The 15846-nt window shown below is 48.8% G+C and overlaps 1 protein-coding gene across 3 annotated transcripts in view; it reads left to right on the top strand.

The window, feature by feature from the left end:
• Positions 1-15846, top strand: part of CCDC9B (coiled-coil domain containing 9B) — a 57789-nt gene that overhangs the window by 26697 nt on the left and 15246 nt on the right. For all 3 annotated transcript variants that reach the window (XM_032996448.2, XM_032996446.2, XM_032996447.2), the window contains 5 exons: positions 6359-6433; positions 9079-9263; positions 10618-10679; positions 11192-11245; positions 11685-11790. In XM_032996448.2, the coding sequence (XP_032852339.2) occupies positions 6359-6433; positions 9079-9263; positions 10618-10679; positions 11192-11245; positions 11685-11790 (482 nt within the window). The remainder of the gene's footprint in view (positions 1-6358; positions 6434-9078; positions 9264-10617; positions 10680-11191; positions 11246-11684; positions 11791-15846) is intronic.

Here is a 15846-nt window from a genome sequence, read left to right as displayed (position 1 = left end):
CTGTCTCACGTGTTCTGCCTCAGAGCAATATGTTTCTCCAAGAGGTACTGGAAGACTGCAGTGAAGAGAGCAGATCAGAGTTAGTAATACCAAAGTGTATTAAACCTCTATGAAATAATTTCAGCTTGCAGAACTCAGTGTGTGTCACAGGGACGTCAAATACAGCAATACATTTTGGAAACAGAATCTAAATCCCACCAGCACTGGTGGGATCTGAGCATCTACAAATCCTGGCAGCCCTGGGCTTCAGTCCTCCCCACGTAAACAGGGATATGGCATGCCTCTGCCATTTGAGCTGTGGTGACGACAGGCATGTGAGCAGTGCTGAGTGGCTCAGCTCTGCGTCACTTCAGGAAAACTGGTAAACAGGGAACCCGCAGGTGAACAGGGAGACCTGACCCAGTGGGCTCTGCAGCCCAAAGTCCTCCAGCACAGCAGCAGAGCTGGGACCTGCCAGCACAGGCCGGGCACTGTCAGGGGTGTTGGTGCAACCGTCTTTGCTCTAACACCTGGTGTTCACAGCAGCAGCCAGCAGCACAGCGTCAGGGAAGGAGCAGGAGACCAGGGAAGCCTGCCATCACCCCTCCCCTCCCGTACACACCAGCCCCCAAGTTAGGGGCCTCCTCTGCCAAGAACAGCATCTTTCTCCTTGACAGGCTTTTTCTTGACTGAATTCTAATTTTTTTTTTTTTTTGAGTCCACCTAAACTTCATCCCCCACAACACCTCCAGCCAGGAGCTGCAATGCTAAGTGACGTGCTGTGTTGAAACATGCATCCCTTCTTTTTCTTCAAACTTGTTACCTGATAACTCCATTTGATATTTCTGCGTCACGGGAAGCAGCGCATAGATCATCCCCTGCTCGCTTTCCCAAAGCACAAATGATTTTATCGACCTGTTTCACCTCTCCCTGCAGTCATCTCTCCTATAGGCATAAGAGACTGATGCTCTTTAGACGTGTCTGGTGAGGAAGTAGTTCTATATTTTTGATCACTCTTATTGCTCTCGTTTGTGCCTTTGTTATTTTTACTATATTCTTTTAATACAAGAAGACCAGAACTGTACGTGGTATTCAAGCTGTGGGCTCTTGTGACATTAACAATGTTTCTGGCTTGTTCTCTATTCTCCTAACAACTTTGCATTTTCTTTGCTTTTTTTTTTTTTCTAAATAATTGAGCTAACATTTTCAGAGAACTAGTCACAATAACAGCAAAATTTCATTCCTGAGTGTTAATCATAGTTCAGGCTTCATTACTGTGTGTATATACATAAGAAGGGGCATTTTTCTCCATGTGAGTTATTTTGTATTATTGATATTGAATTTCATCTGTAATTTTATGATGCAGGCATTCAATGACAAGAGATCTTTTGCAGCTCTTTCCTGGCAAATTACATTCTTTGCCCTGGATGATTTAGTATCATCAGCAAACTGTCATCTCTCTATTCAGCTCCTTTTCCAGACCATTTATGAGCATGTTGAGCCTCGCATGTTCCCGTGGCACACCCCTGCTAATCTTCTACCATGGAAACTGGCATTTTCTTGACACTTTTTGTTTCCTATCCTTTAATTAGTTGTTAATCCAAAAGAGAAACTTCATTTTCATCCCCAAACTGATCAGCTACTAGAAGAGCCTGATGGAGTATGGGTGTTGTCATCTGAACAGCTATGTTTTAGAACCTGAGCAGAGACCCCTAATTCAAGGATTGGCTTTCAGCCTCCCTTATTACCCCAGCATGGTTCATCCTTTGGGGTTTTTGCTCATGCCCCAGCTGGTTCCCTGCTCATTCTGGTTATTTGTGTCCTCCCTCCCACAGAGGCCCGTAGTGCCTAGGAGAGAGGATCACATCCGTCCCTCCCCCTTCGATACCATCCTGTAGCCTGGTCACTGTCAAATTTGCCTCCTCCTCTCTGCATTTGCCAAATTTATCCTATTAAAACATTTGATGGGCATACTCGTTATCCCACATTTTTTTCTATTTTTATTCATGATGAAATTCAATAAAAGGAAAAAAAAAAAAAAAGACTCCCATTCTTGCTACCCTTGGTGCTTCTAGCTAGCACCACATTGTCAGTCCAAGCCCACATTGCAGCTGGCAGCACACAGCTGTGGCAGAAGCTGCCAAAGAGGAAATGCAAGGAAAAAAAAGCTGTTCTCATTATTTTCTTTTCTGAAACAGCCCCAGTGACTTTTATTACCCTGCCATCTTGAAGCCTAGCTTTTTCTACCCAGTGTACTCTTTCACCCTCTGTTAGCACAGGGGTCCATGGGACCAAATCATCCTGCCTCCTTCCAGGATGAATTAGCCTGAGCACATCGCTCTGCCAATGCAACTTCAACTCCAGTGCTGCTGCTGGCCTGGAAGTGCCACATTTGGGACCTTCCTTCCCACCTCTTCCTGGCTGCCCCTAAATCTGCATCAGGTCTCTCCCTGCAAGCAGGGCCGGGGATAATGCCTAATGTTTAGCACAGGTTTTCTTAAGCCACTCCATGCTCTGGCAGTGTTTCAGGATCATTAATACATTAGAGCTGCAAGCCAGCAGCCCAGGACCACTGGAGCACAATGGTTAATTAGCAGGTTACAAATCATCCTTTAAATGGACAGTTGATAGGGCTTCGGGGCTTTTAAGCTGTCCTTTTATTAACAGTTTCCCAGGGTGGTATATCAGAAATTACTGTAATCAAGAGACACAAAAGCTCCTTTCAGGGACTTACACAGATGAGTCTGACTCTGTGCTTGCATAGGAGAGGAACCAAACCTGTGGCAGGAGAAACACTTGCTTTTACATTACAGATGGGAGGGGAAAATAGGCAGAAAGGGTGGCTGAAAAGTCTTTAGCTCCCTTCAGGCAGCACAATTAGTAGTCAGATTTTTCAAAAGAGTTAAAAAAAAATATCCTCTCACATACTAGTTTCAAAAATCCTGCCCAGCAGGGGATCTGGGCACTGGAAAACCAGCTCTAAACTCTCACAAACCTCTCCTGCAGTTTCTGGTGCTGACATGCCTAGAGAATTGGGTACCAAAAGGTTAATTTAACACATCTGTTGGTATTTATTTTTAAAATAAGAAGATGGTGAAGTAGCCTAGAGACCTCGAAGCCAATGAAACCTTTTGGTTTGGAGAACTGTTAGTACAGAACAGTGCTTAGCAGGGCTGGGTGACGGCATCAGCACTGTCACCGTTGCACGTTAACATTAGCTGCGCATACGTATGTCGGGATGTCAGACAAACCCAGTGTCAGAAAGCATTTGGGATCCCAGGGCTGTATCCTGGGTAGGAGCAGGCTCTGCCCCACCCCAGACTATTCTGTGGCTGAGAAATTGAGAAATCTTTGCATAAATCTCGATAAACAAATATAAACTTCTCTGTTGACTTTAGGGTTTTGTTCCCTCCTCACATCTCTTCCCCTGCTGTGCAGGAACAGTTAAACTATGAGATGATAATGTCATTGTCATATTTCACAATTTTGGGGGTGGAGAGGAGGAAGGAGGAGAAATGCATGTTTTGCTTCCCCATGGCCTGGGTGTGTCATAACAGGCTAACAGCAGCTCTGGGGCAGCACGGAGCAAATGCGAGAATCTGCTCCGGAGCCGGTGCAAAAGCAAAGCTACCCCTGTTCCCCTAACTGCACAGTTCAGACCTGCTTTCCTGGTAGAAAAGAACGAGATTTTTTTCAGTCTTCTCCATTTTCCACGGTGCCTTTTGAGAAGCAAAAATAGAAGCAGATTAAGGAAAAAGGCAGCCTGTCTTTTAGTGAGGGGGTAAAAGGATGTTGAGTTGTACAGTGTCTGTGTGCCAGAGCGATATGTGGTGCGCACCGAAGAGCTGGTGCCAGGAGGGGACAGCCGCCGGGCTGGAGGTCTCCAGTGCCAGCCAGCCACGCAGGAGCCGCGTTTTCTCCCATGTCTGGTGAGCTGCAGCACAGTCCCTCAGCTGTCCCAGCACATTTCCTGGGCACGGGCTCGCTCTTCGCTGCTCCTTGGCAGGGATGGGGCTGAAGTCAAGCTGCGCTGGGCTGCGGGCAGGCAGAGGCTCGCTGCTCCCCCCGCAGCTTATGCGCACCCTGGCTCAGTGCTCTGGCTGTGCGGATGCTCTGGCTTTCCGGTTCCTGTCTTTGGAGACACAATCAGGCATTGTAAAGGGTCCAAACCGAATCATTCTTTGCATGAGCTTGCCTGAGAAATATGCAGACTCAGATGAAACAATAAGCACACCCATGCAGCTCCCTGCCTCAGTTTCCCCATCAATTATGTCTGACTGTCTTTGGACGTTCCAAGGCAGTCAGTGCTCCTTCTCTCCTGTCTCTCCTCCCACACAAGGTTTCCCCCAGGGACCAAGGGGCTCCAGCTCTTCTGCAGCAGCTGGCTCTGTTATACTCTTTCTAAAGTGGTGTTTCTTTCACAGCTGCTTTAAAGGCTAAACATCCATCTGCACCTTGCTCCCCAGCCAGCCTCCTCAAATAAGCAAAATTTCCAGGTTTCCGCTGATTTAATCTCTCTATAAATGCAAGGTCTCAGTTTGGGACTGCAGAGACTCGTTAGATCCCTCACTACTAGGTTCTTCAAACAGGGCTGCACGAGTAGTTGACTTTGAGCCTGGAGGGAGCATTTTTGGTTACATAAGTTTTTGCAGCAACCTTTTGAAATAAATACCCAGTATCACCTTTCACGATATCCTGACTGCAACAGGTCAAGATATGGTGAGGGGTGGCTTCTCTCAGCACAGACCCCTCTGCATTTTTCCCCAAATCTTTGCTGAGAAGTCCTAGGACAATATAGCTGGCATCTTCCTCGTTATTTCCAAGGATCTGTGTACACAAGCTTCCACCTGGACTGGAGCTACACCAGCTTCACACCAGTCAGACCAGTGAAGGTGTTGTGCACTGACTGCAATGTCCATGAGCACTGACTATGTGGTCACACTTCCCACCTGCCTCAGATTTAGCACATGCAGACAAACCCCCAAAAGACAACCCCCAGCTCGCTCCCTGCACAATCCCACTGGGTACACGGGAACAGGCTGCAGTGGGGATGAGTTGCTTTGGGAGGCTGGGCAGAGCCCACAGACTGGCACCCTGAGTTTCCCACATCCAGCCCCGTGATGCCGGGCTAAACCTGGGGCTGCCAGATGACTGGAATAAAAGTCCTGCTTCCAGCCTGGGTTGGACCTCACTGCACTGACGCTTTCTCGAACAGCTGACCTGGCAGTTTGTGCTGTGACTTTCCTCTTTGTGTTTCAGTTTTGCTTGGCGGTGCAAAATGGCAGGATGATAATCTCAGCCCCACATACTCCCCGACCCCGTAGCTGGGCACGAGGGGGCCCACTGGGCTACCGCATGCCAGAGCCTCTCTGCTCGTGGCAGCGTTTGTGCAAGGCAGCCCCAGGGCTGCCATGTACGGTTACAAAACGGGGGGACGCTGCCGTGATAAATGCTGTGCCACTTGGCAGGCACCGTGCTGCAAATCACGTCCCATGGGAGCGTCCGGGTGGGAGCAGGAGCCGCTCACGCAGGCCTGTGGCCACCCCAGGGCAGAGCCCCAGGCAAGCACCCACCCCCTGCCCTGAGGGGCTCAGCAGCGTGGGGGGCAGGCAATGGCAAGCAGCCCTCCTGGTGGCACCCTCATGATACTCGCTAACCAGGACACAAAGCCTTTTTAAAAAGATATTTATGCTCTGCAGACTACTTTGCTAAGGCTCACTGTGATCCCACCCCAGCCACTGACATGGCTGTCTCTGTATTATCAGTTCCACATAGGGGCAGAGAGCTGGTCCCTGGCATGCCTCGTGTTTAGTGTCTGTAGTTCATTAAGACAGAGGGGCTAATTTTCACCTCCTGCCAGGCAGGGGGATATCAACACTGGAGCAGAATTTGACAATCTGGTGGCAGCATGGCTAAACCCAGCAGAAGCAAGGATGGACCCCAGTAGAAGGGCACCATGTTCGACAGGGACAAAAATCACTCCCAACTTTACCATGCTGGCTTTTAGCTGCATCTCAGATGGGCTCCCAGCTCTCGTACAGTTGAATCGTAAGCTGGGTCTTTGGCCCAAATATGAAAAGGTACCTGAAAGGTGGTCTGCCTTGGAAAGAAATGGGACCATACAGGATACCTCTGCCTCTAGTTTGGGAGGAGGGACCAGTGGGAACACATCCCCTTTTCTCATACATCCTTTACTTTCTGACTTCATTTTTTACCACATCAGTTTGATTCAGAGCCCAAGAAACCAATCTTTTCCCTTTTGCTGACCTTTTCAGGGCAGTTCTTACATGTCCTGGTGGGCACAGGGTCAGGCACTGACTCCTCTGCCAAGAGTCCTTGCTTAATCCTTGAAGTAATTCCTGTGTCTGCGCTCTTGCAGGCGGAGGAGAGGAGAACAGCAGAGAAGCGGAGATCAGACAGTGACAGAGGCCCAGAAAGTGAGCACAGCCGGAAGGTGAGTGGGGCCCTATGTCCCTGAGAGGGACCCTTGTTTTAGAGGAGGAAACCAGTAGGATGTACCTCCCCACCAGTAAGAGTTGCCTCAGCCCTAAAGGAGGCAGCAGTGTGCTCTGGTGTGGTCCCCAGTGTTCACCCCTCTCATCATCCAAAGCTTTGCTGAGCAGCTAACACACCTGAAGCAAAGTAGCACCGGAAAGAGGTGACGGGGGACCTGCCCTTCAAACCTTGTTGTGGCTGCTGAAGTCCCTGGCACAGCAGCAGGGATGATAGGAAGGGTGATGTGCTCACCCATGGGGCAGCACAGCCCTAGCTGGTTTCTCTCCCAAAACCATTTGCTTGTGGGTTGAAAGGCTCAGGCTGTATTAGCTACAGCTCCTCACTTCAGCAGAAGCTGACTGGGATGGAGGTAAATTAAAGCACAGGCCTTCCCACTGGCTGCTTAATGCAAACCCTGGACAACACGCTGGCTCCCCCGAGCCTGCAGATGCTCTTAATTAATGGAGCACAAATTGAATAGCCCCGCCTCAATGTGATTCATTAGGAGGACACAGATGGGCTCTTAAACATTAATTCCAGCTGAGCCCCCCAGAGCAGAAAAGGGGAGCAGGATAGCCTTGTGGCCCAGCTAACCACAGCTATGCTGCAGTTGAGGTGGGCCCCTCTTCAGACACCAGCTTCCCCAGCTCTGTGGGCCCCATGGCCATCTCTGCACCTGCCCGCAAGAGCACACGGGCATCAGCTTCAGTCTCACCCTCGCTTTTGGCTTCCCCTCTGCTAAGGGTCAAGGTAATGGTGCAGAATACTTCCCTTGCCCTCCAGCTTGGGAGGTTGAGCCCTGCTCTTAGTCAGTAGCTGTGTGCTGTTGGCTCTTGCGCTCTTCCCCTCTCTGGGCTCATCAGGGCAGGGCCCGCTGTGCTGTGGGGCTGGAAGCTGTGGGGAGCATCTCCAGGCCTGTGCCCTGACCCAGGGAGCAGGGCTTGCCCTTGCTTTGTCCTGCTGTTCCTCGCCTTTCTGCAGACCTCATCTCTCCCTTCTTTGGGATGCAGCCTCAGGTCCTCCAGCTCCTGCCAGCTAACCAATGGAGGAGCAATTACTGCCACCCCATCTCCGGCCCACACGGGTGGGTCTCCATGGTAACAAGGCTTTCAGTCATTCCTTCCCCGCTGCTCTGCTTTTATCTGCAGTGCAACGCTGAGGAGTTAATTCCTGTTTGGGGAAGGGCTGAGGGTGGCTGGTGTGGAAGGGCGTGTGTAAGAAATGATGAATTACCCTCTTGTAACTAGCACACCAGGACTCAGCTCTGCACTAAGGTATTCGTTACATGGTGTTGCTTGACAACACACCATGGCCAGTTGGCTCCTGATTCCTCCGCATCCATAAACCTGACAGCTGGGTTACCCCCCACCTCCCTTCACATCACTTCATCAGCTCTGAACTATCTTTTCATTCAGCTTTAAAACTGTGAACAGTGGCAGCTCTAAGCTAATCTATCAGGAGGAGGAGAAGTGATGAACCAAGAGGCTGAAAGCAAGGAAGGCAAAGAGCCCCTTTGCTCTGAGAATGCTGCTGGTGGCGCTCGCAGTGCTGTGTGCCCTGGGCACAGGGTTGGCTCCAGCCCTCTGACTGTGGGCTCCTGTGGATGCTTGGTGGTCACAGAATGCTGTCTTCCTTCTCAACCCTGTCAGTGTGAAGGATTTCATAGGCATAACTTTGATTTTAAGTGTCCCAAAGTCTTCAGCTGGGGGGACTCATCAGCCTGTTGCATCTTATGTGAGAGTTCAACCTCTCAAATTCTGTTGGGAGATGTTGCAAGCGCTCCAGGAGCTAACTCTATGCCATAAGTAAACCTTAGCAAAGTGCCTTTTCCAGGAAAAATTGAGAACATTTGATTTGAAAACCTTGAGGTGAGCAGGCACACAGCAGGTGAAAGCCACTGTCTAATTTATGCCTGTCGTTCAAGTGACTGCAAGTACAAATGGGGCGAGTCAATCCTGTGGTCACTTGCACACAGAATAACAGGGGCATGCTTTAAAAGTTTGTAATCAGGTACTGAATATCTAGAACGAAAAACTACATATTAGGGCAGCTGCTTCACCGATCAGGTGGTTAGAACGGCTACAAGAACCATGGAAACGTGGTTCAGGTTAGGGAAACAGCAGTGAAGCCCCATCTCATTAAGGCAACAAGAATGTATCCAGATGGCAAAATGCAGGGGTTGAGGTGGAAGCAATTTTAATCCTTCGAAATGCAACACTTTTCATGTAGTCTGGATGGTGTGGAATAACTTTTCAGAAATAAATTGCCACAAATTATCATTATCATTGTTGAATACCCTTGGGAGGGAATGGTTGCTTGTTCTGCTTTGGCTATGGATTTACGACATCACTCCAAGCAAGCCATGCAGCTTCTTCCTGCTTCAGTTTTCCTCTCGGTACAGTCAGCCAACCCTGAGACCGGTATATCTAGGCAATGGGTAGAGTGAGCCTTTCTGTGTGCACGGTGCTTTAGGGAGAGAAGCTGACCTTGCTCCAAGTTGTTTTCAAATATTGCTGAGCATTTCTGGTGGTGACAGTACAAAGTATACCGAATGCAGCTCTTTCAGACATTTTTACTAACAGGAAGCTCTTTTGCCCCCACCAGGACGGTGGGAAGTCAGGCCAGAAGAGCCCTGGAGACCTGAGTTTCCCCATGACTGGACGGGAACGCTCGGAGTACATACGCTGGAAGAGGGAGCGAGATCAGATTGACCTGGAGCGACTGGCACGTCACAAGAACGCGAAGGGCGAGTGGAGACGGGCTTGGGATGTGGAGAAGTCAGAGCACATGTAGGTCTTCCATTGTCCTGGGGTGGTTTGTCAGCAACAGGCCGTCTAAAGCCAGGGACGAGATCTTGTGCAGATATTTACTGCTGATCAAATCCCATGCTGTTATGTGCCTCTCCCTGCCTAATCCACATTGCTGTCTTCCTCCCCTGACCATGTCTGTCAGTGGGACAGGTATCAGAGTAATTCTCCTATTGTCTTTCTGACATGAGCTTTCCTACCCTGATAGGAGATACTGTGTGCTGAAAAGATTGCCTGCCTTTGGTCCCACCAGGACATGGACTGTGGGAGGGAGGGGAGCATTAATCAGTCTACATCTGGAAGATCCTCTCCATTTCCACATGGACAAATCCAGTGTCAGGAGGGTGCAGGTGCTCTTCTAGAAACAGAGGTGGACAAACTCTCATTGCTAGTCCACAGGTTTTCTCACTGCCCTGCTTGTTTCTCTTTTTCAATCACAGGACAGGCCGACGTGCCTAAATCCTCCATGCCTCATAAACAGCCTGTTCAGGCACTGGGGTGTGAGGGGATCACTTCAAGGGGCCCCTGTATGATATGGGGGAAATGCTGGGCACAGCAATATGGGAGAGCTCTTAATCGGGTCTGGCACTTCCCTGCTTTAAACACTGTCCCTCTAACTGTGCTTGTTCTTCTGGGCCACACCAGCTAGAAAGCTTTGGAGGATAACTTGGCACCTTCAGCAGGATAAGGTTTTGATAGTGTGTGGAGTTAGGGAATGTTACATAGGCTTGCTGATAAGAGTTTGTACAGGGCAGATAGATGGGACAATCTTTTGGCTGAGGAATGGGACCAAATACATAGATTTGCAGTCACTGAGACCCCAATAGTTAAAGGTGAATTAACTTAAGTGGGTGCCGAGTGTTGCTGGCAAGACAGCTCTGAGCCCTACTGTTTTCCTGCATACCAATTTTTAAGAGAAAAGCCATAACACAAAACAAGCGAGATTAGAAATCAACCAAACAAGTCTGATCTAAAATGACAAGTCCTGAAGCTACTTCAGACTGTGTTTGGAGGCTTGGGAAGCTGCATTTGGGTGTGGCACAGCTACACTGCAGGCATCTATAGGCTTCCTGGGTGTTCACAGGATTAAATATATACGTATGAGTACTGGTGGTTTTAGAGGTTCTCCTTTGGGGTAGAATTGCCTCACAGCCTCATTTCTCCTGGTTAGTGCATGCAGTTTCAGCTCCTGCTGATAAACCTGCACATATTTGCCAGTGGGCAGGTGCAGAAGGGCTGAAAGCTGGAGCCTGCTTTGTCTCAAGGTCTCCTGCCCACGCTTTTGCACACTGGAGGAGAATGGTCAGGTCTGACGATGCCTGTTTTTAACCTGCAGGTTTGAAGAGGACTTTGTTAAGGATGGGGAGCCAGCCTTGGATAATCCCAGCAATAAGAAAGGTTGGCAAGGGACACCTAGACTCTGTCCTGACGCTAGTGAATGCCGATCGTGCGAATCCCAGTGCCACAGCAGCTCTTGTGGCTGTCAGTTGTGAAACTCTGCTTTCCTGGTCAAACGCCTCTGAGCGCAGTGTTGGGGTCTCAGCCCACTCTGCTTTGCAGAGTGCTCAGGGGATGGGATTTGAGCATCTGGGTACTAGTGCTTTTGACCTTCCCAGGGAGAGCAGTGGCTTCTGTAACCTTGTACAACACAATACGGAGGCTCAGCACTGCCTCCTTTCCCAAACACTGGTTTGAGAGGCAATCCTATTCCAGAGCACATCATCTCTGATCCCTGTGGCACATGCTGGCTTCTTTACTAGCATAAGTCCATCATGACTCCTGTTTCTCAGGAGATGGACTGGCAGAACAAAGCTTTCCCTTGTGACACCCTATTTGAACACCAAATTTCTTCTGTGTGTCTGTGACAGAACCTCACTCACTTCCATGAACACTTTGCTTTGTCCTTTCAGGGGGAAGAAACGCAAGGAAATTCCAGCACAGGTCCTTTCCTCCCGACGGGAGAGGTGAGTAAACCACATGACTCGGCCGTGTTGCCCCACTAAATGTGGGCCCCTCTGATATGCCCTCATGGAGAGATTTCTCTCCAGGCACTCCCCCACATTTGGAGTGCCTTTTGGGAACGCACTACGTGGCCGCTCTCATAGCTGTGTGGTACAGTCTGTGCTGTGTGGCAAGGGAGAACAAGAACAAGTCTTCCAAGAACAGCACAAGAGAGACTGTATCCAAAGAAAAAGATTTAAAGTTATAATTGGCATTTGGAATAAAAAATGCAGAAGAAACATCCCTAAATTCTCAATTTGTATTTACTACTTTAGAAACTATACAGACAGTATGCATACAGCTCCAGAGGTACTTTCCAATGATACAATGATGTTGGCCCTTTCAGTGGTCCATCAACTGGTTCTGCTTGCTCTTGCATGGCATTTCCAACCTATCTTCTAGGCGGAGGACATCATGGAGTGAATGTGAGCGATCCTGGTCCGAAAACAGTGCCTGCTGTGAGCAGCCGAGCCAAAGGAAAGGACAGACTGACTGGCAGAGCCAGAAGGTAAGGAGGTGGGCAGCAGTGCCGTCAGCTAGTGGTTGCAATATGCATGCCCAGGTCTCATTCCTTGCCTAATTGTGAAGAGGGACAGACAAAAAAAGATATTGTTCCACAATGGCAGCTGTTCAGATCTGGGAACATGTCTGGCAGGAATTCACTTAGTGGGGTTTGTGGTACTTGTGGGGGGCATCAGTGCTGTCTGGACCCACTGCATCAACTCTCTGCAGAACAGCCTGGGGCGTCAGGGTTACTCTGTGACCAGGTTTGGGTAGCCCTGGCACGTGTCCCAGCAAGCTTCTGAACACATTTTATCTGACTCCCACACTCTGCTGATATGGAAGAGCCACCTCCCAAGATATTTCCCAGCTGAACCAATAGTGATTAGGATTGATACTGTGGTACAGATGCCTTTTTTTAAACATCTCTTCTTAAACATCTCTAACCTGGTGAGGAGGGAAGCGGCCTGCTCCTGCCAGCTGTGGGCAGCACATAGCAATATAGAAATTTGCACAGAAGTAATTTCAGTATATCAGCAAAACTAAGTGCATTTTACAGGTTTGCCCACATCCTCCCAGGGGCTGCCCCTCCCCTACTGCTCTCCATAATTACATTTCAGCGCAGTCTCCAGTTTCCTGGAGCCACACTGACTATTTAATAACAGTGATTGTCTTCACAAAACTGCCATGCCCTTCAGCAGGCAACAAAAGGATGAAGAGCTGACTAAATACCCCAAGCCTCTTAATTTATCCAGACACAAAACCATTCCAGCAGCATTTAATGTTAGCATTCTTCAACCATCCAGGTCAGTTATGACCATGCAGTTAAACAGATGCATAGATATGTGCTTCATAGGGGTGCTCACAGCATTTTCCAGAAGAAATTAGTTAGTTGGAGGTCAGCTCCTCCTTGCTGTTACTTGGCTGAAATGAGGAGTGTTAGGCAGGGTCTGTGTGTGCAGGATTCTGCTCTGTCAGGACAGTAGCAGGTCTAATATGCAGAGCCTGGTGCTGTATTAAGCCTGAAGATCTTATAATGTTGCTTTTGTTTCCAGTGGCTGTGCTTCAAGGAAATGCACCTGAGCAGCCATAACTCTCAGCTAATTATGCTGTGGACTGGGATCTACTTACAGCGTAAAGATGGTTTATCTTCTGTCTTCCCAAACCCTGTTAGTTAATCATATATTTTAAAATGAAATTTAATTCTGATAAATTGATGAAGAATAGGATCAACAGCATGCAAATAATTGTTAGCTTTGTTTGTAAGCTACATTCCATCCCTTTCCATTCTTCAGCTCCATCCCCAATAAAATATACTTGGGAAAGAAAAGCTGCTGAGCTGTGCTCATGCTTGCTCTCCCCTAGCCCCTGACTGCAGCACCGGAGAATTACAGGAGTTCCCAGAGGATGTGTGGGATGGGCACGCCAATAGATTTTCTTTGTGTAAATACCTGAGAAGGCTTCAGACTGCAGGCTGAACACTGCTGTTCAACCCATCAGGGCCAAACCAAACTCCCAGACCTCAGCAACTACCCTCAGGAGTTCCACATCTGAGTTTCCACATCTGAGGTTTGCCACTGAAATCTGGTTATTTGTGGTAATAAAAAGAAGGACTGGGAGCTGGTCAGAGAGAGAGGCAGAAATAAAATTTAAAAAGTGATGGGCTACAGCGCAGAGAGGGAAGAATTAAAAAATGGACAGGGAGCTAGACAGAGGGAGATAACATTTAAAAAGGGGCAGGCTAGAAGGCTGTGAGGGAAGAACTGAAAACTGAGGACAGGGAGGTGGACAGAGAGACACAGAAAGAAGATTTATGCACAGGAATTACTTCAACAGTTGCACTGGAGGAGAGGAACAAGAGGAAAAAATATTTCCACCTGATACTATAGGTAGTTAGAGCACAGGCAGCTGTTGAGCAGACACTACTACTCCAACACTGGTTGTAGGATTTTAAACAGCCACAAATTACCTGACTATAGGTCATCATCCTTTCTAAAAGATAGCACTTCTTACAGAACACAGCTTTCCTAAAATCACACACCAGTTTTGGGCTCAACTGGATTCAGGGGGTAGGCCACTGCTGCAGCACTGCTGTCTCCACTTCCCTCTGAACTTAAACGGGTCATTTATTCTCGGTTGTCTGGGTCTCCTCTAAGCTAATCAGAGAACACTGTTTCCTAAGACACCTTTCTTTTGGACTTTGATCCATCTGTTCCTTTAAAATACACATCTAGTGCCATCCCCCTCTGCTTGGAGAAGGGTTTACAGGACAGATTATTGTTGCAGAGCAGATTGTGTCTCATTGACAGGGAGATGTTAGTGCTCCTGAGGGCTGGAAGAAATTGCACAGAACAAGCAGTTCATGGTTTCCACTGGTGTTGGCTGGGAACGTGAGTTATACCCACTGCAGAGATGATTTTCTTCCTTTCTCCCTCCTTCCTACTGGAGTCTTGTTTCCCTGTACCTCAGGGCCTGGGGATGTAGGAAGGCGCAGAGGAGGCTGCCCTGGGAGCTTCATGAGGTGGTGCAAATGTTTTATTCTGGTCACTTCTTCAGCTGTTGGCCACGTGCATCTTGTCTCACCATGGGAGCTGGGATGTTCCCTTCAGGGAGGAGCAGGATAAGGTGTGGGATCAGCGAGTTAGCTCATCCAGATGTGGCCCACCCCTGTTCTTTCTCCCAAGCAGCAAAATATTAAAAAAACCTTTAGAAAATAATGATGATGTTAGAAAGACCTGATGACATGATCAACCTCATGCTTTCCAGTGCCTCATCTTAAAGTTTAATCCAAATGCAGTTATTCTTTGCTGCTCAGTGGACATGTTAGCTGTACAATTCAGATGCATGTGGCTTGTTAAATGTGTGCTGCAAGCAGACTGTACATGAAAGAGCAGTGTTGATTCTGAGCGGCTTCTTGAAATGGACGGAGAGTTTGTTGCTTCCCTTTTATAGGCAGAGCAGGCGGACGGATCGCACTACGATCTGCTACCTCCATGCCATGGCCTGTGTTCAAATGCCTGCGCTCGGGTCCTGCCTCAGGCTCCATCTCTGCTCTGGTCCGGCCCAGGGGAAGGGATGGGAGCCTGCCCACTCCCCTGTCTCCAGTTCTCTTCCTCAGCAAAGCATGACTTATACCCCAAAGCATGCCTGCGACAGGCAGATGCCGACTACTTTCCAGAAATCCTAACGGGGTCTTAAGCCACTTTTTCCTTCTATGCTGAGTTCTGAGCCATGCCTAGAAGGAATGCCTTGGCTAGCTGTCTTATGGCAGAAATTCAAAGGAATAACGTTAGTCTGGGATTTAATGCTTTGTACAGACTGCCTCAGAGCCTCTGATGGCTTGGAGTGCTGTTTGATGATATCTCATAGAGCTGCCCCTCGTTAGTGGCCCTTGGAGGCTCATCCTGCAGTGGTCTCTGTGTGCCTTGTCTGCTCCAGAGCCTGGATAGGTCACTGAAGGCACCTCCTCTGCCAGCAGCTAGGACAGCCGGCACGGCTTCAAACTGAGTAGGGCAACACCTGGGTATCAGCACATCTACCTGCTGCAATAACAGTGTTATTCCCTTGCTTTTCTCACCTCCCCCCATTAGCAGGAGATTTATGCAGTGGGTCCAGCAGACTTAAGATCCCTCATGCCTTGGACATGCCTGCCTGAAGCACAGCAGAGTCCAAGCATGCCAGCAATGTCGACCGGTTCAAAGTGACAGTTTCTGGGATGCATTTTTTATCTGGAGAGAGGGGAAGGTCAGCTAGACAGATCACACAGCGAGGTTTAGCACCTTCTGTTGGGAGGCCCAGAGGATGCGTTGCAGGGAGGATGTGTTGCAGAGAGGATGCCTGGCTTGTCATGGGCTTCCACAGCGTGTTTCTTTTCTCACAACAAGCTGAGAAGGTACGTTTTCCAGTACATTTCTGCCTCCAGTGCAGAGGCTTGCAGGCTTTTTAGTGCATCAAACTCCTCTAGGGCTGCTGAGTTCAATCAGGATATTATTCATATCCATTTAAAGGCTTTAAGGCCCCAAAATGGCTGGTGCTAGAATCCTGTTTAGATGCCTAAATGCTC

The sequence above is a fragment of the Tyto alba genome, unplaced genomic scaffold, assembly GCF_018691265.1.
Source record: "Tyto alba isolate M040663 unplaced genomic scaffold, T.alba_DEE_v4.0 Super-Scaffold_8, whole genome shotgun sequence".
NCBI lineage: Eukaryota > Metazoa > Chordata > Aves > Strigiformes > Tytonidae > Tyto > Tyto alba.
This window is presented reverse-complemented; position numbering and strand designations above follow the sequence as displayed.